The 14,176-nt window shown below is 41.5% G+C and overlaps 1 protein-coding gene across 1 annotated transcript in view; it reads right to left on the bottom strand.

Moving 5' to 3' along the window:
- THOC2 (THO complex subunit 2) overlaps positions 1-14,176 on the bottom strand; it is a 105,598-nt gene that overhangs the window by 7,106 nt on the left and 84,316 nt on the right. Inside the window, exons 34-36 of the mRNA XM_069986777.1 lie at positions 3,850-3,987; positions 2,205-2,271; positions 223-374 (exon numbers count right to left, since the gene is read on the bottom strand). Coding sequence (XP_069842878.1) covers positions 223-374; positions 2,205-2,271; positions 3,850-3,987 — 357 coding nt within the window. The remainder of the gene's footprint in view (positions 1-222; positions 375-2,204; positions 2,272-3,849; positions 3,988-14,176) is intronic.

Below are 14,176 nucleotides of genomic sequence, written 5' to 3' on the forward strand. Positions count from 1 at the left end.
AATGCGTAAAAGCAGACCTTAAATTCTTTGAACACTGATTGACAAAAGATGTATTGATAAACCTCCCCAATGTTCAGGGAGTGTTTAGGAAAAGCTCCCAGCATATATGCCAAACCTATCAACATAGCTTTACCCAAAATAGTGCTTTTATTTGCTTCCATCGGGACAGTATTTCCTGTGCAGCATATGTTTTCTGGGGCAACATCAATACACAAAATATACCTTTTTGCTGCTGGAAGAACTTTTCTCTATCTTGTCAGATTTCATTATCTCAGCCTTTTCTTTATTTGAGGATTTAGATTTGTTTCGTTCTTTTTCATTTGAGCGTGGGGAATCGGACGGGCTCTCGCTTTTACTGTGTTTGGAGGAACCACCTAGAACAATTGTTTGATGAAAAATTTATTTTAAGGTTAGAAAGAAATTAGGTATGAAAAATAATTAAGTCCACTGTGTTTTATATAGCTGTGAGCATTTCCTTGTTAAAGCTGTGAATTCCCTGGTGTCAAGTGGTACGCACAATTATAAAGTATTGCTACTAGTATCCAAGGAAATCTAACATGTGATGTGTCATTTTAAGAGATACAAAACATTCTTTAGATAAAATCATTACTGAATGACAGATGGCATATACCTAATGTATCAGCCTAGCCTGTGATAAGTCGACAAGGTTTTGCTTTCTCCTTATCTACTAATTTCCTGTACTGAAGATCAACACAGAAGGAACAATGAAGGTACAGCTAGATATCAGCAAACTGTGACCCATGACATATCATTAGCCTGAATTTTTTTTATGAGCTTTTATGCCTGGAAATTGTTTTTGCACGCACAGCTGTGTTTGCTCCTGTAGCTCAGTCCATTCAAGTGAACAGGGTCTAAAGCGTTCCTAGGAATGCTCATTCAGCCAATAACCACCCCATGTAAGAGGGCCAGCAATAAACCCAACAAACGAGCAAATGCCAGCTAGTCAGTCAATTTGAGGCTGATGTGTGGCTGATATAATTTTGTGGACACACATCTCTGTCTAGACGCGGCTGGTACGCGCCACGGCTGCAGTAATAGCTCTATACTATGATTCTGGGAACCGTATCAGCACAATCATGCTAATTCATTCCCTTTAATGCTCACACAATATCTCTTGCCTTATAAAAGGCACTGCTTAAAGTGACACTGTCACCCCCTTTGTGCATTCTGACATCTCTACACAGGTGTAAAGGGTAAATTTAGCGTTTTTTCATACCTTATTTCATATCATATGTCATGGTGTTTGTTCAAGTAAAAAGTGTCATTTTATCAACTGCAGATTGTATTAAGTGGGCGTGGCCTCGCGGGTTTAGCGCCACTTAGCCCCGCGCCACAATGGTACTGTTGGTCCCGCCCCCTTGACGCCCATTGGTTGGCCGACAAAAAGGGGGTGGGGTCTAGACCTTTTGACCAACCTGCTCCAATGGCCGCCGAGGGGGCGGGGCCAATGGTGCCGTTGTGGGCGGGACTAAGTGGTGCTAATGCCGCGAGGCCACACCCACTTAATACAAACTGCAGTTGATAAAATGACACTTTTTACTTGAACAAACACCATGACATATGATATGAAATAAGGTATGAAAAAACGCTAAATTTACCCTTTACTCCTGTGTAGAGATGTCAGAATGCACAAAGGGGTGACAGTGTCACTTTAAGTGCTTGTTTGCAGCCATACATGGATGAATATCAGCCTATGTAAAAAGACCTTAAAGCGACTCACCCACAATCTCTAGCCAGGTATTCATCTATTCCTAACTTGTCTAAAAACTGCACAGGTGCCTTAACAATCCAGCCCAAGTGCAATATATTTGGTGATGAATAGCAGAAAATCTGCCTGGAGCATTCCTAATGATGAAGAGGGCGGGGAGGAGGGACAGAGAGGTTGTGCCAGCCTAATGCAGACACTCTAGCCCACACTAGTTTGACACAGGGCTGAGAGTTTAAAAAATGTTTTTCAGGACAATAACTGCATCACCTGCCGAACGGACCCCAGGACAGATCTTGGATTAAAAGCAGCTATCTGAAGATGCAAGCGGTTTGGGGGAAGGGGTCAGATTGTGGGTGCAGAGTCACTTTAAGTCTAACAGAGGCAATAAAACAGCCAAAACTAATGTTTGCTTCAACTGAAAAAAGTCAAAAAGTTTACAACCATATAAAAAAGGATTAGACATTCTGACACTCACTAGTTCCATTTTCTTCTTTGCGTCTCTTTGACTCCTGGTTCACCTCGCGGTCGCTGTTTGAGTGATCCTGTAGTGTAAAAGAGGATGCCAAATGTTAGTAAAATGTATGTGTCTAAGGCATCATATATTTGTTATTACTAGTTTTATTTTAGTTTTCCATCTTTAAAGGGGTTGTCCGGCGATAAAAAATTATTCACAGAATAACACACATTACAAAGTTATACAACTTTGTAATGTATGTTATGTCTGTGAATGGCCCCTTTCCCCGTGTTTCCCCCCACCCACGCTAGACCCGGAAGTGTGGTGCATTATACTCACCGCATATCGTGTCGTCCACGGTCTCCGATCGTCAGCAGTGACGTCTTCTTCGGGAGGCCGGCGGATCTTCCCGAGTGCCGGCAACCCTCTGCAGAGTCATCCGAAGCTCAGCTGCGATTGGCTGAGCATAACTGTGCTCAGCCAATCGCGGCTGAGCGGCTGATGACGCGGCCACTCGGGAAGATCCGCTGGCCTCCCGAAGAAGACGTCACTGCTGAGGATCGGAGACCGTGGTCGGCACGTTACAGGTAATGTATAGCGCACCACACTTCCGGGTACACGGGTGGGGGTGGTGGGACACGGGGAAGGGGGCCATTCACAGACATAACATACATTACAAAGTTGTATAACTTTGTAATGTGTGTTATTCTGTGAATAATTTTTTATCGCCGGACAACCCCTTTAATGGTTTAAGACCCCTGTGATTTTACCCTATGCAGTATTTTTTTTTCTTTATTACGTTCTGGTGCTATTAAAGGAAAACAGGTTTGTGCATACGAATCCTGGTAGCCCCCTACTTCCTCTATCCAACACCGCACTTTGTGATACATCCAAGGCCTGCAGTTTTTGAGAAATTTTTACCTCAGCCTGCTAGTGGATATCCCAGTATGCCAGAGGTCCAGCCTGGTTATACACTCTTGAATATGTATAAGTAGGCGTGAGCATCAAAGTCGACAGCGGGCAGAATGGTGCCCTGGGGGCCAAGGAAAGTAAGCTGGATTGCTGTACGAGTGTAAACCCTGCCTCTATGGACACCGCGGTCACAAGCTGCGACAACAGGTTATTGTTGCAGTAGTATAAACTAAGACCAAACTCATTAAACCAGAGAAAGAGGAATTGAACACCTGTGGTCAACTTTTTGGTTGGTTTTTATGCGAACTGTTGATTCACTGTCCTTATCTCATAAACTTGCAAATACAACCAGGCAAGACTCGATGAGAACCTAATGCCTAATAGCATCAAAAGCAAAGAATGAGGGAGTTCAAGTAAATAAAAAAAAAAGGTCAGGTACCCCATGATTATACTACCACAGGAACCAACAGTCAAAACATGTTAGGATGCTTTTAAGGGATTTTACTGTGGCTATTCATTGCCAGAGCAGGCTCTTGATTCTTGGTTCAACAAGTACTTACATTTAAAGCCTGGTCAGCCAATAATATGTAGTGTAATAAGGCCCTTGCTGCACAAATTCTGTAAATGTAATTTATGACGGTCTACCTGCGAATTGTAAAGACCATGAACCCCACCACACCCCAGAAACATTTCACTGGACATTTATTTTCCCGGTCATGCAACACTAAAAAATCAGAACAAATATGAAACAAACCCTTTTTCTCTCCTTTCTTTCTTTTTCCTCCTTTTTCTCTCTCTCGCGTGAACGTTCCCTTGATTTATCGACCTCTTTCTTCTCTACCTCTCTCTCTTTGCTCTTGGATGTTGGTGGGGTAGTGTGGTTTGTGTAGTGCTGTTGAATAAACAAGATGTTGTAAAATTACAGCTTGTCAAAAACCATTCTATCACAGCTTATATCAACCATAAATCAGCCCAAGAATCAAGTAATAAATGGCTTATGGTCCTTATACACGAGGCCATTATCGTTTGAATTTTCGTGATAACGATGGCATTTGAGCGATAATCGGCTTGTGTAAACACATCGAAAGATCAAGCAATGAGCGAGAAATCGTTCATCTTGGTATTTCAACATGATCTCAAATCATTGTTGGTTGTTTACACGAAGCGATCTGAGAATTTTCAGCAATAACGATTTATGCCTTCGTCTAAATGCTGATTGTTATAAAAACAAAATCGTTCCCTCAAACCCGTTAAACAATAGATTGGGCGAATTATCGCTCTGTGTAAAAGGACCATAAGTCTCTGTTCACAACATATTCTATACTCTGAGCATATGGACTTAACATATGCAATGGTATGCCCACTGCCCCCGAAAGGTGGTGAGGGGCAGGGGGGGGTAGTATATAACAGTACAAATAAAAATGTAATATATGTTATATAGAGATATATATATATATATATAGATATATATATATATATATATATATATATAGATAGAGATATATAGATAGATATATATATATATATATATATATATATATATATATATATATATATATATATATATATATATATATATATATATATATATATATATATATATAGAAAACTTGTATATTGGAGCAGCACTACTAGATGTCCCGAAGTGGGTGCCAGCGGGTGGCCGAGACCACGGCTTCAACTTGAATATATGCAGGAATCCCCACAGCACTCCGAGTTGGCAAAAACAAACGTGGTTTATTGCATGGTGTAACAGCACAAAGTAGTCAAAAGCGACGTTTCGACGACCTCCGTCGTCTTTTTCAAGCGTCGTCTTTTTCAAGACGCTTGAAAAAGACGACGGAGGTCGTCGAAACGTCGCTTTTGACTACTTTGTGCTGTTACACCATGCAATAAACCACGTTTGTTTTTGCCAACTCGGAGTGCTGTGGGGATTCCTGCATATATATATATATATATATATATATATATACACACACATACATATACACACACACACGCCACAGAAAAAAAAGGTAACAGCATCCCGATGGTTTAAAGTGCAAAAGCCAAAGAGTGCTTTTATTTCATCATGGGAGGTACATAGCAACAACGTTTCGACCTGTGTGGTCTTTCTCAAGCTCGAGAAAGCCGTTTTAGGTATTGACATTGTATACAGTGCTTGAAGTAATTACATTAGTCCTAGTTTTTCTTGTGTATGCCATTAGCAGCTCAGTTTTATTATGGATGTGATGTTTTATACTTCAACAATAAAGATGACGTTTGATATACTTGGGTTGCAGCATGTTTTTCTGTAGGTAGTGTCTACTGGAGACAGAGCAGAGAGGGATGGACTTCTTCTCCAAACAGTTGTCTTAAATTAGTGAGCAGACACATTTTGCCAAGGAAACACGTCATCAGGATGGAGAAAGCTGGACCAAGAACTGAAAGGGTGTGCATGTGGAAGAGTGATGCAGTTTCTGTGCCTGTACATGTAGCAGTGGCGTGCTTGTACAGGTGAAACATTTTCTTCCATGGAGCAAAAGCCACTATGATGAAGATTTATTAAGCAGTATTACAGTGACAATGCTCTTTGTTGTCTATATATAACATAACCACCCCTGGCAACAAAAAACATTTCTTTAAAAGGCTATAGGCAACTTTTGCAGTTTTATAAGAAAGTAGCTGTATTTCTCCAATCCTGGATAACCCCTTTAAAGCGACTCTGTACCCACAATCTGCCCCCCATTCCCCAAACCACTTGTATCTTCGGATAGCTGCTTTTAATCCAAGATCTGTCCTGGGGTCCATTCGGCAGGTGATGCAGTTATTGTCCTAAAAAACAACTTTTAAACTGGCAGCCCTGTGCCCAACGGCTGGGGCTTAGATTGTGTATGCATTAGGCTGGAACAATCTCTCTGTCCTTCCTCCCCGCCCTCCTCATCATTAGGAATGCTCCAGGCAGATTGCCTCGTATTCGTCAGCTGTGAGAACACGGCACATGTGCTGGATCGTTAGGGACCTGTGCAATGGAGAAAATGTTCCAGTAGCACTCATAATGATGAAGAGGGTGGGGAGGAGGGACGGAAGGGGTGGTGCAAAGTATAGATACAGATAGTATAGTACAGATACTGTAAGCCACGGCCGTTAGACACGGGGCTGCAAGTTTAAAAGTTGTTTTTTAGGACAATAACTGCATCACCTGCCGAACAGACCCCAAGACAGCTATCCAAAGATACTAGTGGGTTTTTTTTTGGGGGGGGGGGGGGGGGCAGATTGTGGGTAGAGAGTCGCTTTAAGAAGCAGCAGTGAGCAGAGGGATTAAGGCTGTATTAGACAGCCCACCATGCCTATCACATGGCTTGATAATAGTGCGGACAGGGCATAAGCGATGTTCGTGCAGTCCTTTCCTTTAACCAGCTATTGGCCCTGCATCTTTAGTTACACAGATGAGCTCCAGGTAATAGATTATCTTTTCAAATATTTGCTCTCTCCTCTGCTGATTGTCTGCCAAATCTGGCCGTGTAAAATAGATAGCACTCTGTGTAAGGGTACGTGCATACTACGGAATCCCGACACAAAACCAGTTGCGGATTACGCAACTCACACCCGCTCGCGTACTCTGGCCGCCCATACCATAGACTTCATTCTGTGCACGGGCGGTTTCCGCCGTCCATCCAAAGTATGAACCTGTTCATTCTTTGGACAGACAGCGGAATCCGCCCGACCATAGAATGGAGTCTATGGCATGCGGAGATGCGCACGGCCACCAATCTGTGAGTGGATGCAAGCTGCGGAATCCACAACAGGTTTTGCGTTCGGTAGTGTGCACGTACCCTTATAGGGCCTTTACACAATATCTCAGATTAAAGACAGGGAGGTAGAAAAATCTTGGAAGACCGCTCTCATAGGCTGTAGATGGGGAGAAATGCACATAAAATGTGGTTTGTAGGGGATGTGATGTGTACAAGTATGGAGGGGAATAAATCTCACAGCAAACTGTAGAAGCTATAGACAAATAAAAAATGTTTAATATAGAGAGTTTTTTTTTTTTTTGCGCCATAATAAAAATGCTGACTAAATAAGGGCCAATTTAGACTACAGTCGTGGGGCTACACAGCAGCCGTATTACAGCTTCAAGTTCAGGCCGAACCACTGGTAAAATGATCAGAGCGATCAGGATGTTACATGTGGTACATTTCTAGTTGTTAGATCTGCAGTCCTGACACAACTTGGTCACATACTATAGATACTAAAATACATTGAATGTGTATAGACACCTTAAAGCACCTTTTACATAGTGAGACAACCCGATACAAGCGGAAGCCTAGATGATCTGCACTTTTAAAGGGGTTATCCAGTGTTAGAAAGAGAAGTCTGCTTTCTTCCAGAGACAGCACGACTCTTCTGACTGGGTTGGGTTTTGCAACTTAGTTCCATTTTAGTGAATAGAGCTTAATTTCAAACCACACCGGAACAGGAGAAAAGAATTGTGCTGTTTCTGGAAGAAAGCATGCATGTTTTTCTAATCCTGGATAACCCCTTTAAGGCTTTGTTTGCACATGTTAAGCAATGCAAGTATCTAAAGCTAAGTTCCCATGCATTTACCACTGCAGCAATATTGTGCAGCCATTTTTGAATGCATAAGGGCATGACTGACACATGTTCAACACCATGTGGAAACAGCTTAAAAAAAGCCTTTTACAAGGCCCAATCTTTGAAGGACTGGTTGCACAAATATAACTGGACCATCCAAGAAGCTGCTATAGTTCATCATTAGCAGCACATCTTTTACACAGGTACCACATAATTCCAATGATTAGATGATAAATAAGGGCCCCATTACACTGGACGATCATCTGTCGAATGGGGCAGATCCCCCCCAAAGTAATAAAGACCACGATCAGCCAAGGGGCTGATCTTTGTCTTTTAAGGTATAACAATCAGTGGCTGCAGATCAGTCATCTATTAGTGTAATAGCAGATGCGCGGTCAGCGGCTGATGAAACAGTATATAGGAAATAATAAAAGTAATACTTACCCATCCATGCTACCTGGTGTCCACCTTAAGACATCTCTGAAGAGACAGGCTCAGCCACTCACTTGCCACAGCGCTGTCCAACCTCGGTCAGTGGTTGGCTGAGCAGCCTGTCATTGCAAAGACGTGTCTGCAGTGAGAGGCCAGGACAACATTGGGGAAGCATGGACAGGTAAGTATTACATAATTATTTTCTATATACACTGTAAAAACTGTGCTAAAGGGAATACATGAGCTGTGTACAAGTGGAGAGAGAAATCAGAGCTCCGATGGCAAGTTTTTGATTCTGCAACATACAGATCTCACTTCCAGCATGTAATACTCGGAGGGCACACCCAAATTACAAAATCTGAATAAGGATTGCAGATTCAAAAGGAAAGCATATTTTTCCATTTTGAAAGGTATCCACAGCCTTTAAAGGGGTTGTCCAGCGAATCCTCAATAGAAAACCTTTCCTTCTCTGGACAGTTCCTGTCTTGGCCAGAGATGTCAGCAGAGAGCACTGTGTCTGAATTAAAATAAAACGTTTCTTGCATGACATACAGCAGCTAATAAGTATGGGAAGACTTGAGATTTTTAAATAGAAGTAAATTACAAATCTACATAACATTTTGACACCAGTTGATTTGAAAGAAAAAGATTTTGCTGGCCAATCCCTTTAAAGCTCATATCTAAACTGCTTTGAACGGTAAAGAAAATGTAGCCTATATTAGTTTCAGAGCCTAGGGCAGGTACTGTGATACACTAAAATGCTAAACTGCCCTTACCTTTTTCACAAATTGAATCATTAGGCTAAATATCGGAGTGGCTGGAGGGGGGGGCGGATCGACACGCCAGGCTGCATGTATCATTCGTGCAGCCATGGAAACTTAGAGCATGGATACACATATCTACCCGTGCTGTCAGTTTCTAGATCACACAGTGATGTCTTTGGGCCCGCTTGCTCCAGCTGTCAATTATCCTGGAGGAGACTGGGCCTGAAGACAGAGCCGCTGAACGAGAAGGCTGGAGAAACAGGATGCCGGATCACAGCAGCAGCACACTAAGTTTTTCCTGCTGTGAGATCTGGAAACTGACAGCACGGATAAATGTATATCCGTGGTGTTAATTTGCCTTTATTGTTATCGTCCTCAAATTCCCTGTTTACACAGAAAAATGTGCGATCAATAATGATTCATTTTTAAGCAAGTTGTAAAGACACGATCAGCCGAGGATCAGACAGTTTCCCGCTTCTCAGTTTTACACAGGCCGATTATCGCCTACAGGAGGGTTTCTTTTTACTCTGCATCAAAAGTAATGATCGCTTGATCAGAGCAAAGGTCCAGGAACTAATTCCTGACACAAACAGAAGCATATAAAAGAACATAGTTAAAATAAATCTATACTTTTTTCTAATAAAGTAGTATTACAAAGAAATATAACTGTATTAAAGCAATGTATTAACCATGGTTTTTGGATCTAAAAACAGTGATACCAACACTTTTGATTTGGCAAATATTTTAGAATAAGTAACTCTAGAGCATGAAAGGCTCAAATCGCATCACAAACATCATTTTCATTCAATCTGTATGTTCTCCCTGTGTTTAACCCCGATGCAGAGATGTTCAGGTCAAATTAATGCAATGTTCCTCCCCGCCTTCTAAGAGCCATAGCGCTTTTATTTTTCCACCTACAGGGCAGGATGGGGAGTCATTTCTTTGCGCCCTGATCTCTAGTTCTTAATATCATATTGGTGTAACAGAAAATTTTTGACCGCTTTATTATTTTTTTTTCTAATACATAATTTAAAATAAAATCAGGAATCCTGGTGTGTGTTTTTTTCCGGGAACAATAATGTTATATTTTAATAGAATGTACAATTCCTCACGCTATAATATATGATATGTTTGTTTATTTAAAAAAAAAATATTTTTATTTTTATAATGGGCAAGGGGGTATTTTAAACTTTTATTGGAGGGGGGTTTATAAGGGTTTTTTTAATACTTGTAAAACATGCAATTATTAGATTGCATATACTAATCTATGCTATGCCATAGCATTCATCAGTGTTATCAGCGATCTATGCATAGAGCCTGCCTGAGAGCTGACTCTATGCATAAACCGGCGATTCAACAGGATGGAGGTAAGTGACTTAACCCCACCTGTCGGTACAAGCGATTGGGACCCCCCCATCACAGCGTTTAAGGGGTTAATGACTGGCTGCAGTATCACAGCTGCCTGTCATTATGCTGGGATCACCGAACACTAATGTGTGTGGGGCTGCTCTCACTGCAGCGGTCCTGCACACATCAAAAGCCCCTCACAGTCAGGAACGTAGATATACATTCCTACAGCACAAGGTATGTGCAGCAGGAACGTATGTCTACATATTGCTGACGTGAAGAGGTTATGTGGGTTTCCTCTGGGTTCTCTTGCTTCCCCCCCATGATCAAAAACATACTCACAGGTGAAATTGGAATTTAGATCTGTGTAATGACAAGCTATATACAACTCTATGGAATATGTTGGAAAATGGCACAAACACAAAGATTTACTAAAAAGGTACTTAAAATACAAACAAAAAAAAAAATATATTTTTTTTAAAATAAAAATTACAACTAAAGTAGTATGACCCCTGCCCCCCGACCTAGATCTGTTTACAATCCACTTTCTAAAGTACTAAAATATATACATTAATGTAATCCCTGACTACAATTAGCCAAACAAATGCCAAAGGAATATCCTATTAGCATAAATTTAGCAGGCACATGTTGTTGTCAATTCCATAGCAGATGTTTGTAACTTTACAGACATACAGTAGCAAACATCTGAGACCTGTTTCAAGCAGAGCTCTTTAAAACATATACTAACTGCAGTGCCCATACATGAAGAGATGATAACCTTAGATGTGACAAGGGCTATACTAACTACAAGCAGGAGCTGCAGCAGGACAGTTAGAACCTGTATATTTTACATTCGGCTAGCCTGTTGATTCCTTTTTTTTCGAACTGAACCATCAAGGCTCCAAAGAAATCCAGTGAATTAGTTAAAGGGGTTGCCACTTTAATAACAAAATAAAGCAGCTTCCTGCATCAGTAACTACGCCCATGGCCCCTGCTGTGCCCCACAGTGATCTTGTAGGAAGCTACACCCCCTCTATGCATTCTTGCCTAGTGCTCAAAACATGGGTCCTTTCCATAATATGGCCCAGTGTAACCTTGACATCCTACACAGGACATAAAGGCTCAGTGGAGGACCATTGTCACATACTCCTCTGTGCTTGGCCATATTATGGATGGGATCATCATTCTAAGCACTAGGCAAATAACACAACAAGGGGGCAAGTTTATTAAAGTAGTAAAAAACAAACAAACTGGCCAATCCCTTTAAGTAAGGGGGTTTTGTTCTTTTTCCCCCCTATCCGGTGAAAAAACAGGATCCTGGCATATCTGTGTTGTACAATTGAAGTCTATGGAAACAGATTGTTGGAGGATCCTACTGAACCATCCTGTTTGGCATCTGATTTTCCTATTGAAACCTGCAACGAATTTAAAGTGTCACTGTCATAAAAAAAAAAAAAAAAAAAAAACTTTTGACAGGTCATAGAGTCAAGAGTTTTAGACCCATACTGATTGGAAAAACGAATGGGGGAGAAGACTGCGCTGCAGCATGTCCTCTCCCCAGCCTGTGTTAGAAAAAAAAGAGTTGCAATCTATGGAGGCTGACTCTTCATTTCAAACTCAGAGCGGAGAGTGTATGGCTCATTCTCCCAATCTGAACACTTAAGGCCCTATTCCACGGAACTTTTTCGAACGACTATCGTTCATAAAATCGTTCAAACGACCGCTCGTTAATGATATTCGTTCTGTGGAATAGCTGTAAACGAGCAAACGACAACAGCGAAATAGTCGTTGAGTCGTTCACTATTTTTTTCTACATGTCGAAAAAAAAAAGTTGGTCTTTCAACAATTCGCTAATCTTTTCGTTGAATAAAAAAAACTTTGTCGTTCTTGAAATGTCTACCTACATTTCACCACGTTTTAAACGACCATGTAACGACCGCAAAAAATTGTTAAACTACAGATATCGTTCACGTTCCCACACGTATTATGTGTTATCGTTCGCTTTAAAAAATCGTTGAGTGCTCGTTAACGAACGGTCGTTGAGAGAGTCTATGAACGAATCGTTCCGTGAAATAGGGCTATTAGACCTGGGAAAATCAAAACATTCGACATGTCTCTATGAACAAAACCTCTGCCATTCTCCCAGCAGCTGAGCGTCTCCGATTAGACGCTCGGCTGCCAGGAGAGCTTCGGAAGAATGGCAGAGGCTTCAGGGCCTTCTGGCGCATCTGACATTGTATTGAAGCTCTCCTGGGAGCTGAGCGTCTCCGATGAGACGCTCGGCTGCCAGGAGAGCTTCAGGAACCTCCTGCATAGGCGGTGTATCTGCATCACACTGGTTGAGCCGGAAACATGATGGGAGACGCGCGTGAATTGTGGTGTTGGTTTTTTTTGTTTGTTTTTTTATAGTGGTCGCTGCATATGCAGCCATAAACACAGTGACCCAGAGAATACATTTATTATGGTATTTTTACCGAAGGCTGAATAGCACAAGTTTCAGTTTCATATTAAAAATAATATGTAAAACTAAGTAATTTTATTTAACCCTTTATTGGAGGGATAATAGAAAAATGTCAATCAATAGGTTTCAAAAATCTGAAAATGGCGGCAATATAAAGAAAGTTTTCCCGTAAAAAACAAGACCTTATCTGGCTATGTGGGCAAAAATAACACAATGGTGGAACTCAGCAATGAAAGAAAGTATGAAAATGACTTGGTCCAAAAAAGGCTGGTCACTAAGGGGTTTAAAGGAGAGGTACACTTAAATGAATAAAAAAGAGAATAGTTCTATAAATCTTCCTAAATTAGTTTTTTTTAATTTAATAGGATGTAAAAAGAGGATATGAACCCAGCACAAGCTGCAAGCACAATACTACAGTGTTTCCCAGAAAAAATGTTTTGCTCCCAGGGGATGTCTTATTTTTCCATGAAAAAGTCACACTTGAAGACACACACACACACAAAAATTATATATTATATATATATATATATATATATATATATATATATATATATATATATATATATATATTAAACTGTACAAAACTTGTAATTACAAACCACCATAACCAGCCACAACCCTGGTGGAGGCGGGGTACTTGTGTTCGGGGTTTGCCTTATTTTAAGCTATCTTGTCCTCGACTATGCCTTTTTTTAGTAGGATGTCTTATTTTCGAAGAAACTGTATAGGTTATAAAAATTCCACTTTACTTTTCAAGGTGTTACCCCTATCAACAAGATATCAGACCACTGTGACCCCCTACCAGTCCCCTACTCCCATTGAGGTGTTCGAATAGACCAGTGGCCTTTTATGGGCCCTGTCACTCAATTGACATTAACAGCCAAGTACAGTGTTCAGCTGTTTTTACTGGGCCCATGGCGCATGTGGGCCCAACACTCCATTCACCCTTTGGTTAAAGGGGTTATCCAGAGCTACAAAAACATGGCCACTTTTCCCCCTACTGTTGTCTCCGGTTCAGGTGTGGTTTGCAATTAAGCTCCATTTACTTCAATGGAACGGAGTTTCAAAACCCCACCCAAACTGGAGACAACAGTAAGGGGAAAGTGGCCATGTTTTTGTAGCGCTGGATAACCCCTTTAAGTTTGGAGGAGGAATAGGGAACCTGCGGATATCATTCTAGCAATCACTGTTTTTATGGGCTAACACCTTTAACCCCTTAGCGACCCATGACGTATCTGATACGTCATGGTGCCATGGGGGGTGTTCAGAGAGGGGTCCCGCCGGGACCCCACTCTGAACGGCACTGATCCCGGCTGACATGTGCAGCCGGGCAGTGCCTCTATTAGCCTCTAATTAAGCCTCTATGTGTAGCTGTCAAACCTGACAGCTGCACTTAGAGGCTTTCCTCCATGCATCCCTGGTGTCTAGTGGGACAGATCTCCCACTAGACACCAGATCTTCTGCCCGTGCCGGGCCTCAGCGTCGGAATGACGCTGATCCCG

The sequence above is a fragment of the Dendropsophus ebraccatus genome, chromosome 10 (assembly GCF_027789765.1).
Source record: "Dendropsophus ebraccatus isolate aDenEbr1 chromosome 10, aDenEbr1.pat, whole genome shotgun sequence".
NCBI classification, from domain to species: Eukaryota; Metazoa; Chordata; class Amphibia; order Anura; family Hylidae; genus Dendropsophus; species Dendropsophus ebraccatus.